Below are 21,062 nucleotides of genomic sequence, written 5' to 3'. Positions count from 1 at the left end.
TAACCTCCGCCCACACTTATCCGCTATCTCTGATCTACATATCATCTCGTAGGAGCAGCGGCAAGATTACTTGCGTCCACTAATCGATCGCCTCAGTTGTTCCACCTCAGACCCTTCACTCCAACTCTGTTCTTCGCGATGACATCGTATACCGCCGCAACCTTCGACCTGATGGACCATCGCTCCTGCTCGTTGCCCAGCATTTCTGCTCGTCTATCCTCAGGGAACTCCGTCACCTGCCCACCACGGGCCACGTCGGTGTCTCACGAACGTACAATCGTGTTCGATATCGCTTCTTTTGGCCCGGTCTATACCGTAGTGTTCGGCGCTACGTTGCCAGATGCGACCTCTGTCAACTCAGGAAGCGCCCATCACTTTGCCTGCTGGCCTGTGCAGCCTATCAACGTACCCCTGGAACCCTTCTATCGTGTAGGAATAGACCTCCTCAGATCTTTTCCGATGTCCAGTTCCGGAAACCGCTGGATCGCTGTGGCGACTGACTACACCACTCCGTACGCTATCAGGCATGCATTACCTACCATTTGCGCCACCAATTGCGCCTATTTCCTGTTACAAAATGGTATCCTTCCCCAAGATGCTCCATGCCAATTGCTACAGACTGCGGCCACTACTTTTTGTCCCGGGTAGTGGACGACATACTCCGGTACTGTTCCACGCAGCATCAGCTTGCTAGAGCATACCATCCTCAAATGAACGGGCTTACCGAGCGGCTGAACAAAGCTCTGACTGACATGCTATCTATGTACATCGCATCCGACCATCGTGATTGGGACATTGGGTTGCCCTATGTAACATTTGCTTATAATTTGTCACGGCATGACGCCACAGGCTATCCGCCTTTCTACCTCCTATTTTGTCGGCATGCTGCGTTGTCATTAAGTACACTGCTTTCGCCTTCTTTGGCCTCAACCACAGAGTACACACTTGATACCATTGCCCAATTAACTATGGCCCAACAAATTGCTTGCGACTGTCTCACCGCCTCCCAGACCTACCGGAAGTCTGTTTACGACCGCCGGCGTCACCCAGTACACTATGCCCGGGGTCAACCGTTCTCGTTCGGTCTTCTCGGCGTGTCGGTCTTTTCAAGAAACTCCTTCGTCAGTACAACGGCCCTTTATCGTGTGCTCAGTCAGGTGACCGACGTGACATATGAGGCTGCCTCCCTCGATTGTCCGACATCATCCCCTCGCCCTGCCACTGACGTTCACCTAGTTCGCCTCAAGCCATACCTTGCACCTGCTCAGTCCTTCTCTTAACAAGGAGAAAGTGTTTTCGCTTTTCGCCGCTGGGGTTTAAGTCAAGGCACAATTCTAATTTTCCGGATAATTCGAGCTATACTATTTGGTCCAACCATGAACAATAGATATTTTGTACAAAAAAACTGTTAATTCAAACGGGTATTGGTTCCGCTAGCACCCGCGGTACGGCAGCATGGATGTTTAGGATGTGCTGCGTACATCCAAAGCCGGGACAGAAGATAAAACCTTGTTCTAGTGGGTATAGCCTTACTGGCAGTTTAGCCGATGCTATGGCCGGTGGCTCCGGAGGGTAGTGTGGTGGGGCCCGGGGCGAAAGCTCTTTTCGGTCTATTTCTCGTGACCTCCGAGACTTGCAAGTAAATGCTGGTTGATTCGATCTCCAATAATTTGGAAACATGTACAGAGAAGTACGTCTGTCGAGGCGGTCCCTGCCGACAGCCATGAATGTGTATGGCGTCGGATGGCCGCTATGAGTCTCCTACCGCTTAAGCCGCCTCCGGGTACATTTTCATGCCCTGTAAGCTATCGTAAAAATAGCACTCAAACCAAACTACTTGTTGCATAGTTCCCTGTGCATCTCCGATGTGCGTGCAACAGCACAAGTGGCTGCATAAACTTCACAAACGGCTTCATATCAGCCGACTATTTAGCTTCGGTTTCATTTTTATGACCTTCCCGCCCTCCGAGTCAGCCATAGGCAATGGCGGTCATTGGGCACGCATCAGCCAGGTAAACCGATCGCAGTTATGCGACGTTTCCAACGGCGGTTTCCAAAGGCGCTTTTGTAGTGGTTTTTCGCCGCTCCCATAATATACATGCTCTAAAGTGCCGTTAAGCGGATAGTGCAGTGAAGCCTCACAACTGACGCAGGCTGCTTGTGAATTAGCACTGTCGCTATCACATCACATAGTTAAGGATGTCAATGAAGACACTTATGATAAATATTTGAACATGTTAACGTTCCCGGCAGTGGGCACGCACTTAAACAGTAACTGCAATGCGAAAATTAGTCACTGGCACAATGTTGTCCTCTAAAAGCTGGTGACAAGTGCCAATTGTCCGCCTAATGCTGGATTCATTTGTGCTATAAAGCCACAATTTTTCAACACTAATTGAGGTAACTTTGAGGGGATTGTTCTTCACGCGGGAAGAACTTGAGAGTTTTTTGGATGAGTCCTCCCTCCCTCTACACATCAATCATGAATGAAAATACCCAGACAGACGCGATAGATCATGACACCAGCTAGCATCTTTCTCTTTGAAATGCTCTTGCTGATGTGCAATCCAGTGATTTTGCGGCAAAGCAAGTCGTTGCCAGCACTCCCGTTAAGGCCTCTGGCCCTCTGCCAAATCATTGCCCCTGAAGCTAAGGTCAAGTGATCCGTACAGCACCTTGGAGCACTGCAAAGTTGGGATGACGTAAAAAAAGGGCGCACAAACTAACCACATTTAATACATAAAAGACTAGAAAAAATCATATGGTACACTAGACTATATGCTTCTAGGCCACTATAAACCTTTGTAAAACCTCTCCAATTATTTGCAAGTTGTGACAGCAGCCATGATGTTACTTCACACAATATATCCAGCATTATCTACACAAAGTGCACCAACCTGGCGAGATTGGAATGATGAGACCATGAGGGTAATATGCATCGCAGATCACAGAATATTCAGAGCGGTGTAGTGCCGGGAAAGGTGATGCGGCACAATTCAGTATTGCTAGCTGAATATTTCTAAATTCGTTTGATATGCCTAGGCGATTGTGTAAGTTAGAAGGCTGGTCAAGGTGGTGGCAAGTCCTGACGAGCTAGACATGAAAACCGTTGCGGAAATACAACCAAAGAAATGCAGATGAGGCAATACGCCTATTTGAAAGAAAAAAAAAACAGAACACGCACATGAAATGAAATGCCTGATCCCTTTTGGCATCTTGTTTTATGCTTATACCCTGTGCTGAAACTTCGTGCATGATAGAGAGGTAGGTCTCATGCTGTGCATCAAGCTGCAGCACATTGCATGCTTTCTGCAACTACTAGGCAAACTAGCTGATGTTAAGTTGTGTGAAAATCATGTGAAAGTGGATGGTAGTGTTGCTTAGGTTCTTGAGCTTTCGAGCTAAAGCTAAGTTCATTTTCACGTGGACCACTGACTATATTAGAATGAGCGTTGGCTTCTCTGGCAGTTCCATGCATTTATTTGGATGCAGGGAACAGGCCGCTAAACTGCCAACGGACGGCTCTGAGAATCGAATTATTTGCCCTGCATAATCGACTGGCTTAAACAATAGAAATACTGAATAACCATAGTGCAGGCAGGAAATGACTCTTACAGTACATGAGGTGTGCGGCAAAACATAGTAACATGCAACAGATGAAACAAAATGAAATGAAATAAGACCACTAATATTTTATGACTGAGAATGCAATTTTAAGATATAATTCTCTTTATTTTCGTATATGTTTACTTTTACATCTTTTTTGTGAGTAAAGTAAAAATAATGTGCTAAATGTATTACAAAAACCTCCAGTGAGGGCAAGCAACCATGGAGATCAAAGATTGTGCAACACAAGTGTAGCAGAACTTCCTCATCGCACTTTACCCCCTCTGTGACTAACGAATTTATTAATATTCTCAGCTGCCAATGATGGGGTGGGTTAAATATAAAGGAAAATGTAATAAACATACTGTAATTCATATGATTTTTTCGAGGCCGTTTGAATAATTGAACATCGGACATTTTGAACTTTTTTCTGTCCCATGAGGTTTGGAGTGAAAAGCTTTTACTGTATTGGCGGAGTGATATCTTTCATGTATATCAACACCAAAGCATCATATTTTGCATGAACTAAAATGAAAAGCTGAGTGTTCATTGCTTGCTTCTGTTTGATGTCTGTAGGTTGAAGTGCCCTGGGCAGGCTGTGGCTCAAGAGAGCACTCCATGCCATTAAAACCCAAAAGAGGCTAAGAAAATTTATTTCCATTTTTAGGACTGTATTGGAGCATAAATCGTGTGATTTGTCAAGTCTTTACAGAAAAGAGAACAAACTGCATGTTGCCAGTTGAATCCAAACCCATTTCTTCCACATGTCTCATGCTGGTTTAATTTAAGGCAGTGGCTGTCTTAACTTTTGATTTTGAATGCATTGGAATTATCTGTTATTTTATCTTGAGTCTGCACTGTTGTCACTCCCAGCTTTAGCACATAATGTTGTTCATCCTTTGTGCCCTTATTTCATGTGACTGCTGGTGTCTTTTGGTCTAATATTCTACACAGCCTCTCATCTTATTTGCTTCATCCGACTTAATAATTTATCACTTTATACTTGCGGAAATATTTGAAACCATGAATGCCTGCTCTATGTTCAAGGTTTAAATGTCACTATAATGACTTATGGTCAGACTGGATCTGGAAAAACATACACAATGGGCACATGCTGCTATTTGAATCAAGATAACTGCAAGAATGAAGGAATAATTCCCCGGGCAATAAAAGATATTTTCAAGAAAATCAGACTTACCACTGGCACACATATTCATGTGCGAGCCTCGTACTTAGAGGTGAGTACATTTTCTCTTGGGATTTAAAGGAAGACTTGAATACTGCATTTGAGGAACTGTTCATTTTAAATATTTGTAGAGTCGTCAGGTAGGCTAAAGTAGGGTAAAGCAAAACTGGCATTGCTGCTGCTGACTTAAAACAGAAGAGGGAATGGCATCAAGACCAAACTGTGCTTAAAGCAGAGTGCATCATGATAGAGTGCCATATCAAGCAGTTGTGTCAACTTCTGTGAATCATTCAAGTGCAATGTTGAGTTTAACGGACCAAAATGTTTTCAGCCATCACTTATTTATTGCGCTATTTTATGTGTGTATAGGCTTATTGCTTTCAAAGTAACATCACATCGTGTTTGCACCTTAAGGGACTTTTCTTTTGATTTACTGCAAAATTCCTGCCAAGAAGCAGGTCGATATTCGAGTGCAACTCAATTTGCGCATTCATTGGTCTTAGGTCCAAAATGAGCTTAAAGGTTTGTAGTGTGAATGAGGCTTCTCGTGAATATAATGGTATTGCCGATTTTTCACAGATCTACAATGAAAGAGTGTATGATCTGCTATGCAACACGAAAGGTCGAGAACCCTTGGTGATTCGGGAGAATCAGGGTGGCACCATAAAGGCAAGTCTTCCCTAGTATATTCCACATGCCATGCAAAAACTACGCGATTATGAGTAGCATATGCGGTTTGACTTCCATATAGAATGAAAGGCAGTTATACATCTGAATACGCTGATCATTTTTGGGGCTCCCACATCAAGGACGGGAGGGGGTTTGTCTCTTCGGGTTTGATCTCAAAGGAATGTGAATACAATTATGTGCAATGAAGTGAACACAACTTGGTGTTGAGCTTGTTTGATGGCCCAACCTGTGCAGTTGCACCTCGGTTGGGCTTCCTTGTGTGTTTGTCTTTAAATTAGATGGCGGTATTACTTGAAGTTCTTGGTGTTCATTTCATTTCAATTTGCAGTCTTCATACTGTTCGCAAACATTTGTTGAACATATGTCATTTTGTTTAAATCTTCTATGCGCAGGTCCCCAACCTGACTGAACTCAGTGTCACCAGCCCAGAAGAGACAATCCGGCTACTCGAGATCGGCTCTGCATCTCGGAGTACAGCTTCGACAGAGATGAACCTTCGGTCATCGCGCTCACACGCTATTTTTAGTTTGATCATAGAGCAACAAGATATTAAGGATGATGGCTCTACGACAGTAGCCAAGTTGCATCTTGTCGATCTGGCTGGCTCCGAAAGGGCTGGAAAGACCAAGGCAGTTGGCAAGGTGCTCAAGGAAGGTTGGTTGCAAAGATTATGGTATTCTAGAATTGAGAAGTGTGCCGTCTTCAGCGCGCAGCAATAGGAGCGAGGTGGTCGCCGGAGAAAGGAAAAGCTTAGGCGGCGCTGTCAGTCGCAGGAGTGCCTCAGAAGCGCGCGCGCCACAGAGGAAACGTTCGGGGCATCTGCTTCTGCGGTCCTGCGTTGATTTCTTGCATCGCGTTGCTTTTCTGTAGTACTGTTGTGCGCTGTTGATGATTGGTCAATGACGAAAACAAGTGTCCGCAAGAGCGCAACAGTTCCAGTCCGTCGCATTGGGCTTTAAACCCCCTCCCTCCTGAACGCTCTCTTTTTCGTTCTTTCATTTTTTGCTCAATTCGCTCACTTTTCATTTTCGCTGTCTTCCCCATTCGAGCCCTTCCATTCTCTAGATACACTCTCTCTGTCCAGGGAGAGGAGGATAACGTTACCCATACAGTGGAGGAACCCACCCTGCTTTTGTTTAATTCCGATTAAGCTTGGCCTCTTGGTTGACTAGGGAAGGCTAGGGATCGTCGAAGCTATTCTGAATGCCCTTCCGCCAGATGAGTACGCCACTAGGCACAGCTCTAGCAGTTGTAGAGCTTATATTGCGGTATATGCGGCTCGGAAGTTCATACACAAATTAAAATGCATCACTCTCCAGTGAAAGAAGACAGTGAATTCATCTCAAACTTTGACCACGGGGATTCTCTTTATCCGTCTGCAGAGCTTAGCTCGTCAGTACGCTCGAGGGTCCTTCCAGAACTTTTTGTTAGTTCAGGATAAATATGTAAACAGCATATACGTGAATTTGCGATGTCTTTGGAATACCGAGAGATTTTCCAGCTTGGATGTTCAACCCATGAGAAAGAAATGACGCTTCGCATAAGTATTACGTCCTTATGGGATTCCGTTTTTATGGGAAGTCACTAAACCACGAGCAGTGCAGATAAAGTACCTTAAGCTGTGGAGATGCAAATAATTGTGTTTGAGGGCTATGTGTAATGAATTTACCTGTGTCTTGTGTGTTTTCAAATTGAGCAGCTCAATTCATTCAGTGTCATTTTCATATAATTCTGTAGTGCATTATATGGAAGTATCATATGATTAAACTATTTATTATTATTCCCATAAGTCGCGAATGTTTTACCCTGCTGGTTTTTGAGGTCGTCCGCTGTGTTGTTCCATGCATTTCTACGATCTCTGGCTGATCTGTTTCGTTCTATATAAAATTTCCTGTTTATATTTTTCTGCTCAAATTCAAACAAGGTACTGAATAGCTGTTGACATAATTTCTCTCCTATGATTCTTCGCATACCTTATTTACGTGTGTAAGAAACAAAGTGTGCTAGCCTAGCCTAAAACTCTCTCAATTGAGTATTAGTCCGAGTGAGCGTCGATGAAGGACTGTCCAGCCCCCATAAACGGGCGCATTCGAGAATACATAATTGTGGTCTAATGACGATCTCAGTGACATTTGTCATTGGCCCTGCTGTTAACGATCGGGAAATAAAGTACTCAATATGTTCAGAAAATCGGCAATCTGTATATACCCTGCTTTAGCTGTATGTGTCTTGCCGCTTATACACATTTTCCCCGATGACGGCCAATTTCATACGGACCTAGTTCTTTTATTCATGCACAGAATTGGCTAAATGCATTTAACCAATTGTGTGGGAGCTAAACCGACACAATTTATTTTTGCATGCCTTCGGGTTCTGAACAACTAGCGCTGGCGGAGGTGGTTCACCCAGCTGTCGGCTCAGTGCTCATTGCGCTTCTCTTGTACCTCTGTCACACGGTAACTTTCGATCCTCTTTGAACTCGATCTACATTGAGGTTTTCAAGAAAGATTGAAGCATCCCATGCTACACGGGCGTTTTCGATGAGCATTGAGAAATTTTTCTTTTGTGCGCTACAAGTGTGTCGACGACCGCTTTCGAGTATGCTTAAAATCTCAAGATCGATTGAGGAAGCAACTTGAAGTCAAGCAGGCTCTAGCTCGATTGCACTTGAAAATTGCCGTATGACAACGTCGATCTGCATTCAGTTGATGCAGATCGAGTTCAATAAGGATTGAAACTGTCCGTGTGACAGGGGTATTACACACAGCGCCCTCTCATGTTGCCCGGAGTGGTCATCGCTGAAGCGACCAGCACGACGGCGGCAGACGGCACACTTCCCAGTTCTAGAACACTATACAGAGATTTCAAGTTTTAGGCTGGTAGATTTTGGTGGACAACTCAAATAGTGGCAATTACACTAATTACGATAGGCACAGTAGCCAAAGTAGCAAAAGGTAGGCGCTGTAGTTACTAGTAGAAAATGAAGTGTTTTGCTATCACACTGCCTGATGTAGTGGTTTCTGTCAATCTTTCTGCCGTTTCTCTTCTATAACCTTTTTAAAGGTAAGGATTATAGTTTTGGTGCAGCTTGTACTCCACCATATATCTGCAGGCTTGATTCCGGGAGTTTTCATACTTTTTATGGAAACCAGTACTCACACACGACATTATGTAGGGAGGAAAATCTCATTACAACATGCCTTACTGCATGGCTCATGCAAATAGTCAGGAGGGCACACTACCTAATGATCTGTACATAGCGCTATTCAGAGGCTTGTGTCTCATTGTAAATCATCCCTTATGCCTATTACACACGGGAGTGTGTGGTGTTCTGTTTTGAAAGATTTGGTGATTGTGATAAACATTTCCGTTCTGTTCTTCATTGCATTTACTTTTTTCCATTTGGCAGGCACGGAGCTTATCATATAGCATATAATAAGACCAGCGCAAAACACAAGGACAAAGGAACAGAAAAACCGAAAACGACAGGACGGGCGCTGACTACCAACTGTTTATTTTAATGAATGCAAAACATGTCTTGGCATCTAATATAAATTATTTTACAGGCATCGACATCAACCGAGGCCTTCTGTCACTTGGAGGTGTGATCAGTGCTTTATGTGAGGGCAGCATCCACATACCATATCGGGACTCCAAATTGACCAGACTGTTGCAAGGTGAGTAAATTTGATGTTTGGTTATCTAAGGGTATCTGGCTTACAAAGTTGTGCATTGAAAATTGATCACATACTCTTTGTAATGCATGACACAGTGTACAGCACGAATATCTATTTTTATGTATTAACAGTACTGCGACCTAATATCTTGAATACCTCACTGAACTGTGAAATCTGGCTTTGTTTCTGAATCCTATGCGGGCTTGTATAATTATTGCTGAGTCATGACCATGTTCTTTGCAAAAACATCGAGAATATTTGACATCCTATTTTAGTTACATGATGATAGCAGATGTGCGAGCTAATAGCAGCATGATGCCTTATTTGATCTTGAATTATTTGCATAGCAAGCTTCGCTTGAATGCATGCACAGAAGGCTGAAGAAAAAATAGTGTCAGCATGCCCTCCACACAACATATTCATGCAAGTTAGCATTGCAGCTTTTGTTCCATTAGCATGAAAGCATGGTGGCATTTTTCTAAATGGGAGCCACCCACAATGTTCGAAAATATAGGCATTGCAGTTCTGACTTTATTGGTGTCAGTTACTGCCTTTTACAATATCCTTGATCTGAGTGTTAGCTATAGGTAAACCCAGTTTTTGAGATACTGTAGAGACTGGTATGTCCAGCTGTAATGAGGCCTTTTGCTTTGCTGCAGCATTGTACAACTGCTCAGAACATAATTTGATTTTTGTTAACAAAGTTGCTATTTGAGTACTACATTTTCTCCCATGAAAAATATTCTTTTGTCAGGCAGTTTGTATCAAGCGTATTCAACAAAAAATGCCTGTCATTTTTTTTTCACCAATATTTTATTCCATACAAGATAAAAAATACTGTGTCTGCACAATTGCTTGACCACTATCACTTTTTATTATTATAGTGTCAAAATATACAGGTTTGAGTCCCCAGTGAACCAGGGCATAAATGCCTAAACTTTTTTTACCAGCTTTTTGGCATAAGGAGCCATCATGGCCAAAGACACTCATGCTTACGTTAGCCTGAAAACAAAAGTTGCAATTGCCACATTTGGCTGGGCTTCCCTGCTCCATACTTCTTGCTACCCTGACTTGGTACAGTCTGATTTCTGTATTTCACTTTGCTGATCCCAATAGAGAATGGTAAAAGCACCGTTTGCGCAGTGCAGATAGGGCTACATTAGAACTAAGTTAAACTATGTTGACACAAGTTCACCAGGAAAGTATATCATAGTAATAAAGGACCCTTACACCAATTGGGGGTACCCTGGGGACATGGCATCTTGTTTTTGGTGAGTTACGCTGCCCTGGCCCCTTGCATTGTCATGCGTATTCACGCTTCATGAAGTGAAAAATGTACACTCGCTTGCGAACGAAAAAATGGCACTATGGTTTCTCTTCACTATATTTGCGCATACTACAGTAGCGTTCTACTCTAGTACTAAAGCATAAGTGCTACGATACTTGTGACATACTAACATAATTTTTGGTAGATCTACTATCAGTGTAATGCTGTGCTAAAACTCTTTTGATAAATTATGGCCACACTGAATGCACCCGCGCAGGGCATTACGTTTTGCGCAATGGAGGTAGTTGCCAGCTGTGGCCGCATATCGGAGGAGGGTGCTGCAGCCCTGACCCTAGTCCCTGCGCCGCCGCCGCCTACGCTTCGGAATGCATTCGCACGGGCGCTGTAACATTGCGTTTGAGAGGATTTAGGGCCCGTTATAATCTGCCGGCATGAGAGCAGTCGTGCAGAGCTTTTTCAATCTTGGCATAGGAAACCAACCTATTACGAGCTGCTGCCTGGCAAGCTGTGACATGAGAGCTCAACCACACCACGAAGCATTTCAGGCGAGTGTTAATAATTTTTCAGCCTCATTAACTGAAGAACTTAAAAGCAACATCAAACGCGGACCGCCGCCGATTAAAAATGCTTTTTTGCATGTTGCGCAGTAGATGGAATGTGTGGGGCGGGCGGGCGCGATTGTACATAGGGACCGAATTCCCCGATTGTGACCACTACGGCAGGCTGTAGGTACGTATCTCTGCATGGTAACAATTCCGAACTGAATAAATAAGATCAAAATATTTGCCATTGGTTTATTTACACTGACAAAAAGCACAAGAATGCGCATCAGTGACTACTGGCGCTGTATGTCGGCTTGTATAAATTGATGAAAATTATGAAACACCACTGGCACATAAAAGCCTTAAATACTAAACACACGTACTATGTTATCCATTCGACTTATACGTGAAGAAAAATGCGAACGATGAAACCCGCTTTTTTTTAAACAAAACAAATACGTTGCTGCGAAACCTATCACACTAGCAGGAGTAACTCAAGCTCACGGAACATTATACCGGGAAATGGTTCCTTGAAGGCTTGTGAACGTAATTAGATGGCTTATTATTTTTGTCGGTGACCGCTTTTATGTAATTGAGTATTCGTACGAATTTCTTAGCCATTAAGCACATGTAGTTGCCCGCCTTCTGGGCAACTTAGCAGTGCAGTCCATTCAAGCTTCGGTTCTAATGTTGTCTGAGACATCTTAGGAATACTTGTCCTGGGCAACTTCTCCACAGCCTCTTCAAGGAAATTCACAAGTTTGTCCAAAAGTGCCAAGACCTCCGGCTTAGGATAACAAAGTTCACTTCTGCCATGACTTTCAAGAACTTTGAAAACTGAATCGCGGCAATTACTAGTCTTGGCAAGCAGAGCGCAGGCGCCCAAGACAGCGATTGGCTTTGCTCTCCTGCACCTCGAAAAATATAAAGAAACGTGTGCTGCAGACTCGCGTCAGGCTGCAATTAAACGGGTTACGGGCACAACGACGGCGACGCGGAGGGCAGGCCTTGGCAAGTTCGCAGCCCCCTCATACGACGAGCGGTGGTGTGAAGCACTGCGAAAAATTTCCCCTGCACTCCGGGTTAATGTGAAGGCAGTAACAAAGCAAGCGCGAATGCCCCGAGACCGGCCGCGGATGAACATAGTTGCGCATAAAATGGTAGCGCTCAGGATTATGGTGGTTTCACTGTTCACACTGGAGCCGCGTTTTTGCTCCTCAATAAAGTTTCGAATTTATATTGTAATTTCAAGCAACTACTTTTTCAGCTATCAGGTCTCGTCAGGATGTCGAGTTGTGATGTCTTCACGTCTTGAGGATGCATAGTGTTTCGGCTGTTTTAGTTGTTTCAGAAATGATGACACAGGATGCGAGCCCACAGTTTTTGTGCGCATATATCCAGCAGCATTTATCAACCAACATCTGTGAATGCAAGTTGAAGAGGGTCCCACCCCCCCTTATTTATCAATACAAGCACATTTTGCCACAGAATCCGACCTCATCTTCCATAACCATTTCCCCTTTACTTGAGCAATAAGCTCAGATCGAGCGGCCGTGGCTCTGCTTGCTCTGCTGGTCTACCAAGGCTAATTTACTCTGTAGGGCATTAGGTCACTTTGTTCTTTTCAGGCCCACAACTCCAATTGACCAGTTCAAACTGCGATTCATTGCGGTTTCTGCGGCATTCATGGATACTCCCTTCAAGTTGACTGGTGCCAGTCATCACTTTATTGGTGCTAGTAATGTAAAACTCTCCTCTGAAAGATCCTCTACACTGCTTCATGTTGGGCAGGCTGGGCCATATGCACTCCTTTCATTGCTCCACTTCAGCAGAGAGCTGCCTCTTTTTGCATGTCTAAAACTTGATCCATGATGCTAACCTGGGCTAACTCCTTGGCCACTGCTAACCTTTTGCTGAGGGAATACAATACAAAATGGGCCACGTAATGATAATGTGCTTTCTTAGGATCTAAGATGGAGAGAGATTAGTTAACATGTTCTGCAAATTTGAAACTGGTATTGTAAAATTTCAGGCGACTATCAGGGATATGACAATCAAATGAGTTCAAAGAAGCTCACACCATGGGACGGGTGATTGTCAAATATCAGTGACAACTCTCCTCAGCGTGACAACAGCTACTGCTAAGGGGTGCAAGAAATGTAGTTTTTTGCATTCATTCTTTTTAACTTCATTTCATAGTTCGAAGACATGCTTAAGCCTTTCAGTCTCTTAGAAGGAGCTCAGTTGATGCCGAGTAAGAAATGCTGTTTTGGCTTCTTAAGAAGGTTCCTTGTCATTTTATTTGGAGAATTTAGCAGGGTTTTTGGACTGACTGCTGAAAAGTTGAGGTGATTTGTGGAAAGTTGATATTTATCATTTTTTCTGAATATATAAAGATACGAGATCACTTTTCAAAAAAGAAATATCAAACCAATAGAAGTCAATTGAGCATATTAAATATGGTTTTATATGTTTTATAAGAAAGTTGAAATGCATAAACAAATGTTTTTGCTTTTATTGCAAAAACTGTACTAAATATGCATCCGACACCAACAAGCACAAACTTTAAATACTTAATGAAAATAAAAATTCCTTTTGCAGTTATATGCATAAAGGTGGCAGTGGGGACCAAAATGTTATATCATAAATTATTTTTATTGACATAAAAACTTAAATAATATAATTGAATAAGGAATGTTTTGAAAGCAAATTAAGCAATAAGGAAAGCTAGCATACATTTCTTTTTTCCGTTTTTTATTGCAAAATCTAATATATGAAGTATAAATGCGCAGTATCACGAAGATATCCATCCGATAAATCTCCTCAGTGTTTTTGTAAGCCAAAATGGCAGAAACACTGAGTTTCAAATTCAAGAATAACAAACACATATGGCGACATATGTCATATAGCATTAGCTAAGAGGGTTGAAATAAGCTACATTTATAGCCTCTCTCCTCCTTAGTCTTCTGTTTCTTCTTATTGTGTGTACACCTGCTCAATTTTGTCTCATATTCTTTGCGGTAATTAAGTGAAGGGAGGATTTCTTGATGTGATGTTGGTCGCCTGTGAAGCAAGCTTCAAAACAAGCTTTCACCTCTTCCATGCAGTTAAAGCACGTACACAATGATGTGAAGGCCTAGAAGTACATGAGGCTCAAAACAGGCAATCAACAGGTTCAGTTTGCACAAGCACACTCCAATGCACACCACATATATGGTCTAAATGTCATGCATCTCTGTTTTAAATGATTTTATCCCTAAATGTAAACAAAGTTTACATTTAGGTTGGTTTACCAAACTACCGAGGTTTGCAATCTTGGCTATCTTTAGATGGAATCGTTTGCCAGTCATTTAAGAATTATAATATATATTGAAAGTATAAAACCTAAAACATGCAGTCCAGGTTCATTAGCTTGAAACCTATCTGATTAATGTCAGACATACCTCTTGGGAGCATTTTTTGTAGAATTCTAGCAAAAATAGGCATGCATGCTTATAAACACATATTGTAAGTGGAAATTGAATAATATTAGAAGAGATGCAAGACTAAGATAACATCGAAAAATATTCCGGTATATCGAAAGTGAAAACATTAATTTCAGTTCTGCAAGCTGCACAGGGAGTTACAAAGTTGGTTGTATCTCTGGTACAGATTTAGACAGAATCATTTAGAAATGATTGTGCAGTTCATTAAAGTAGAATCTAGACAACAGAATAAAAAATAACTTGATTTCAAAGTACCCTCCTGCTGCAGACTGTTCAGCTGTGTGCGAATTATTTTATGATGCTCTTACAATCTGTTTTGTTGCTTAATATGTTATTGATAAGACTTGTTTTATTGTAGTTATGCACTGTTGCGTTGTGGTGCGAGAGGCATACTTTAATTGTAACAGTCCCCTCCTACAACATTTAAGATTATTTTATCTATTCTGGTCAGATGTATTGGCCATTCACGGGTCAATTGAAGTAGGGGTTTTGAGTTCAGGGAGCTTTTACAATATCTAAACAGACTAAACAGGCATTGAATACAGATAGAAGATGGCCTTCGTCAATGGGGTAATGTGTTTTGAGTTTCATTCATAGTGAGACCACCCTCTAGGAAATTGGAGCTTTCATGACCTAGAAGACAAAATTACAATGCAGGTGCTACCCCACTAGCATATGTTGCTAGGAAACATGCAACATTCATTTTCAGACATGCATATGCGAGGCTTGGCAGTACTGTCATTCACTTCGAAAGAGCGGCAGCCTCTACCTTTTTGTAAGTAACAAATTGACTGCTGCGGAAACGTTTTCAGTTCACTGAATGATAAATGAGCCTTTCGGCACTGAGTTATTGTAACATTATTGGAAATTTGATTTTTACTGACAAAATAGAAGCTGTCCCTGGTGTCCTTTAGTATGCTCATGGAATGTGAGATTATTGTTTACAGGCGGTAATATGTTTTGTGTACAATAAGTGTCTATAAAAAGCCATATCTTCCTTGAACCTTTCATCTTCACCCGTTATCTTTATGTTTACAGATTCGCTGGGGGGCAACAGCCACACCGTTATGATTGCCTGTATTACAACATCAAATAGCAACAAGGAGGAAACGCTCAACACCCTGCGCTATACTAATAGGGCTAGGAAGATCAAGAATAGGCCTGTTATAAATATTGATCCAACCCAAGCTGAAATCGTCTTGCTTCGCCAGCAGGTGGGGTCCTTTTACTCTGCACTGTAATCTATCTTTGCATAGTTAATATTTCTGTAGCACTTGGATGATCTCGCACTGCTAGCTTTCACTCAGCAGCAATCTGGCAGGGCTTTTGACCAGGCCACATTCATTCAAAGTACATTTTCTCAGAATGGGAAGAGAGCACAGTTGCATACAAATTCAGGATCAGTGATTATCAGGCTCAATTGCTGGGCAACAAAAGGAAGCCTACCATCTGTCCTTAAAACGTTTTTGTGTCAAAACTAAAAGCTAACCACTCACTGATGCGCTTGCTGAGCCAAAATATGCTGAAAGGCAATTACTGCATACTTCTGCAGTATAGGTGATCTGCACCAAGCCTGTCTCTGCGAAAAGCCAATAATTTTACCAAGAATGATATTGTCGGTCACTGCATATAAACTTGAACCTGCACTCAGTGGCACTTCCAGAAGACCTAATTTCCAAAAGAATCCTTCAATAAGTTGTTGATAAAAGAATGGGTACCATGTGTAGATTGTTTTTGTAAGACCATGAAATATAAACGTCCTTAAAACAGGCCTGTAATGCACAGATATTTTTTCTGGGCATATTGTGGCTATTTACCACAATAGCTCAGTGGGTCAAGCGCCTTATGCAACATGCGTAGGTCAAGTGATCAGATGTTTCTGACTGTGCATGGTTTCTTTTCTGTTGCTCTCAGTTAAAAAAATTCGATTAAAATAAATTATTCTATTAATATGCCAACAATTTTTATGCATATTGCTTGTTTGATAGCCAAACATTAAAAAGCTGATTTCGTTGCTTTGATTGTTTATCAAAGTCATAGAGGGCACGTGCACGATGGCTTGTTCTTACTAGTGGCTGTATATGCGGTGTGTACAACTGTAGTAATAACCTGCTCAGAATAATTGCGAAGTGGCTACTACTCTGTGGTAATGCTCACCAAGAGCATTCCTTGCATAACACAGATTATGCCATAGATCTTTGAACTACAGGTTGCATTTCAGTGACCTGAAACCAGAAGAGCATATGTTGGTTACAAGAGAAGAGCTCCGAGCAGGCAGTCGTGACACTCCTTTAACCCTATTCCCCTCAAAAAGGCATCTTTTAAAGCAAGTGTTTGGTATACTCTGCAACATCATGTACTCAGCCCTCACACTTCAACATTCACTCAATCAGACAGTTTTATAGATATAGCATTGTGAACAGGTGCCCAAGGATGTTCTGCCAACCTTGGTTCTTGCATACAAATTATAGTGGGAGTGTGATAAATAGAAGCGCATCTTTCAGGGGCGCAGTGTGCAGTTTGATATAGTAAATATTCTGTTGAATGGGATCTCGAATGACACGAACAGTGCCAACCTTAACCTTCCACAAATGATATTTAAGAGGATATTCCCACATTTCTATATCAGCAATATTTGCTATATTCCGATTCAATGGGGCGCGGATTGCCTGGATAGCAATGAATAGCATGTTCCTGGTTTGACTAGGAGTGTATAGTGTAAGGTTTATGTACACTTTTATACAAATTCGATCCAGTGCTAAAGGTTTGCCTGCACATTTTGTAGTGCACATAAAGTATCCCTCTTTTGATAGTCCACATAGGAGCAAATAAACTAATATATTATATGAACTGCACACATATGTGTATTGTTGGTACAACAATATTGCTGAAAAACATGTGTCCTCCAATTGTCACAACTTCTGCTGAAGTAATATTCCCATATAAACTACAAGCAATGAGAACATTAGAAATCAATTGGAAGGAATATGTGGCAAACATTGCATTGTGGATGTACTGCCTGTAATCACTCAAATAACAAGCCCCTTTTTCTATGCTTACTTTCAGACAGTTAGTGAATTCTACCGTACACAGTTCAGCACAAGACAAATCACGCATCTATGAGAGCAAAACACAAAGCAACCCTTTTGCTCTGTGATGTCAGTTCATGTTAGGTATCCCCAGATGGTCGAATTTATTCTGGAGCACCCTACAATGGCTTCTCCTGTCCTCGACTTTTTTTTCACCTTTTCTTCCCTTGAGATGCAGTTCAGCTGTGCACTGAAAAGTGTGAGAAATACGGGGCCTTTCCTTTCTTATAAACAAATTTACAAATTTAGAATGTTTAACAAACTCCACTGGAATGTATGCAAGAACACCTCACTGCAAGAGAAATATAACTACTTAGAGACTTACATAGACACTTCAAAAACTACTACTTACATGGGATATGTAGCAGTGGAGAGGATCTGGGACAAAATAGACTTCCATATCACAATACAACCCATAAGGCTGCTATACAAGGTGAATGCTATTATTTTTACTTTACATTTATTTAGCTAGCCTGTGATAACATTGAACCAGCATTTTTAGTACATGGCTGGCCATTGCATACAAGGGCATAATTTGTGTTTAACCTTCCACTTTCCCTTGGAGATTGAATTATCAACCCAATTAGGGAAAATTGTTTAAGGCAGTGGTGAATCAGCTTCATTTTTCCCTTTTTTCTATGCTCTCAGGGACGTAATCTGTCATAAATATGTTGATGAATGGTTGGCGGCCTTAAATGTTTCTTTAGTGCATGTGTGATAATCATTTGGTATATGCATGGCTTCAAATGCTTCAACAGCAAGTGGTAACAGCATGTATTCCGTTCGATTTTTTGAAGTGAATGCTATGCGCCCACAATACGAATGAAAGAAAAGTACCACACCGCATTTGCCAGCTGATGCAAAAAGCGGAAGCAATTAGGCTGCTGTGTTTTCTTCATATTGATACGGACACATGGGCTTAGCAAGGAACTAGACTAGGTCATCAGTGCTAGGCTAAAGTGATGCAGTATTGCTAACTAGCTGCCGCAAAAAACAGGCTGATGTAGAGACTGATCTGTCACCTATAGGAACGTATAGCTTCTGGAATTGTCACTTCAGTGCCTTTGGAAGTTTGGCTAGTAATTGATTTACTGTGACCGGAAATAAATGAGTATCCCTACACCTCTGCAGCTGGCATACATTAATTAGTTGAATGCCCCTTTTCTTCCATGCAATGCCTTGCAGCTTCAGGAGGCCAAGGCTGAGCTCATCAGATACAGAGCAGTAGAGGGTGAGGTAGGTGCAGAATCGGTTGAACAGGATGATGACACAAGGAAGAAGCTGGCGATAGCGCTGTCACGGAACAAGCAGCTGGAGGACGAGAACACACGCTTACGCACGGAACTACACCATGCTTTGGACCAGTTGAGGGAACCTTCCGAGTGCCAGATTCTTGTGAGTGCCCTGTTGCACAGAGTTTTTTAAACCAGGTTCAACACAACCCCTATGTTTCGTGGACGTTCTGCTTGGCTTTTCTAACCACCTAGATCCATGCATGCCTTGGCACATACCTTTGAACTCTTTGTTTGGGGTGCCATAAGTAGCTCTTCAGCACTGTTTTGTGTGGAATGTAATATAACGCAGGTAGAACAAAATGGGCAATGACGTGGGGGCCCGCATTGGGCCCGTGGGGGCAGCCCATACGGGTCCAATGCGGGATTTGCAATACGTACCCAGAGGGGGACCCTGTGTGCTGCCCAATTTTGCCGCGATTGGTCGCAATCTGTATCCGTGTGGGCAGCCTAAATGGGACTGCCCGCATTCAGCCCAGATAGCCGAATGTGGGCAGCATACCAGAATCAATAATGGGTCCTATGTTTATGAAGGTAGTGCCGCCCCATTGATTAAGGTTTTAATTTTTATGTCGACAAATCTCTCCAATACCTGAATTGTTCTGGCGCGGGCTTTGTGGAAGTCATTCCATTTCGGGCTCGCCCCCGTGCTGCCCTCATGGGTTGAATCTGGTATTTTCGGGGCTGCCGAAGTTTCATTAATCATCAAGTGTCAAACATGAGCACTATTCCTTTATCTTCTATTCGACACTCAGTAACATAAGAGAATTTATTCCCATCACTACAATTACTCTCCTGGCCCACACCACCCCCAAGTGTTGGTCTGAATATTTATTTCGGTGGTGTGTGTAGAATAATATAGGCGCACGAAAATTTTTTAGGTAGTTCAGTACTTACTCGTAAAGCAAAACAGTTACTGCTGCAAATTTTGTGCCAATACTGCATAATTAACGCAGTTTTTAGAGTAAAGTTGGATAGCCTTTATCATGGCATGTAGATGCATAGAACAGTTACGTGAAAAATCCACATAAGGCAATTAGTGGCCGGTATAATATCAATTACATAAATAAAATGGTGATTGAATTGTAGGGTCAAGACATTTCAGAGCGGTAAGCCCGCCTACGGCCGATTCGTGGCCCACTGCGGCCTTTCATGGACAGCCCCAAGTGGGCTTATCTTATTTTTACTGCATGAAGTACGAATATATGTTGCCTTTGCCCGCAATTAACCCACGAAATACCCATGTGGGCAGCACGGAGGCATGCCCGCTTTTCAGCCCGAATGCAAACCATGCGGGACCTATTCAGTTTTTGAGTTGGCAGCCCTATTTAGGCTAGCCCGTCTACTATTCGCTTTAGGCCCACATTTGCATCGCATGTGCCCTAAAGTGCCCCGCAAGAGACAGATGCGGACAGAAGCGGGACGAAGCACTTTCCTGTACTGCTACAGGCCATGCGGAATTTACCTAGGTTTTTGGTGGGCAGCCCAATTTGGGGCAGCCCAGGAATTTTCTGCGTGAATTCTACAATTCTCTGACCTTCCCTTGACAACCCCTCAAGGGTCCCATGTAGGCAATACGCGGGCATACCCGTATTTAGCCCCGCCGCGGCCCATGCGGACCTGTTGCGCGTTTGAGTGGGCAGCTCCAATTAGATTAGCCCAGGCGTTCTCTACACAAAGCCCAAATTTTCTTTGCATCGGCCCTAAATTTCCCCGAGCGGGACCCTTGAGGGCCAGATGAGGGAATATGTACTTAGCCCTTTCCACGCCTACATGATGCCCAGCTGAAAAACGCAGGGGCAAGCCCAATTTGGGCTTCCCGCTTGATCCCTAAAGGGGGCCTTCGTGGGTGTTATCGTGGTTGCCCAAGCCTAACTTGCCCATATGGGCCCCAGTTGGGCACTTAATGTGTGCTACTTGGGAAGTCATTAGTAATAACATGATAGCGTTAAATGCGCCATTCTCCAGAATATTCAAGTTTGGCATCATGAGTGAAAATCCATGTGCATAGCCTTGACAGGTGCCAGTTGGCAGGTGACGTGGGCATGCAGTGAATGTGTTTCAGGGCGTGTCATTTCACGGGACTACATCACATGACTATATGGGCAGGCATTGCCAACTCGTGTTTGTCCTTTCAGATTGGAGCACTAGGGTGGCATCACAGCTCCATGGACATTTTGATATCAGATCAGACACTTTTCTACTAG

At 42.7% G+C, this 21,062-nt stretch overlaps 1 protein-coding gene across 1 annotated transcript; it reads left to right on the top strand.

Annotated features, from left to right (window-relative positions):
* The first annotated feature begins 968 nt into the window (after positions 1-968).
* On the top strand, positions 969-21,062 carry LOC146172533 (chromosome-associated kinesin KIF4A-like). The gene is made up of 7 exons (XM_084585789.1): positions 969-1,157; positions 5,372-5,461; positions 5,875-6,136; positions 9,049-9,159; positions 15,513-15,688; positions 18,749-18,958; positions 20,994-21,062. The coding sequence occupies exons 1-7, from the start codon at positions 969-971 to the stop codon at positions 21,060-21,062; spliced, it is 1,107 nt and encodes a 368-aa protein (XP_084441915.1).

The sequence above is a fragment of the Amblyomma maculatum genome, unplaced genomic scaffold (genome assembly GCF_055883805.1).
Source record: "Amblyomma maculatum isolate TAMU_Amacu unplaced genomic scaffold, ASM5588380v1 scaffold_13, whole genome shotgun sequence".
NCBI classification, from domain to species: Eukaryota; Metazoa; Arthropoda; class Arachnida; order Ixodida; family Ixodidae; genus Amblyomma; species Amblyomma maculatum.
This window is presented reverse-complemented; position numbering and strand designations above follow the sequence as displayed.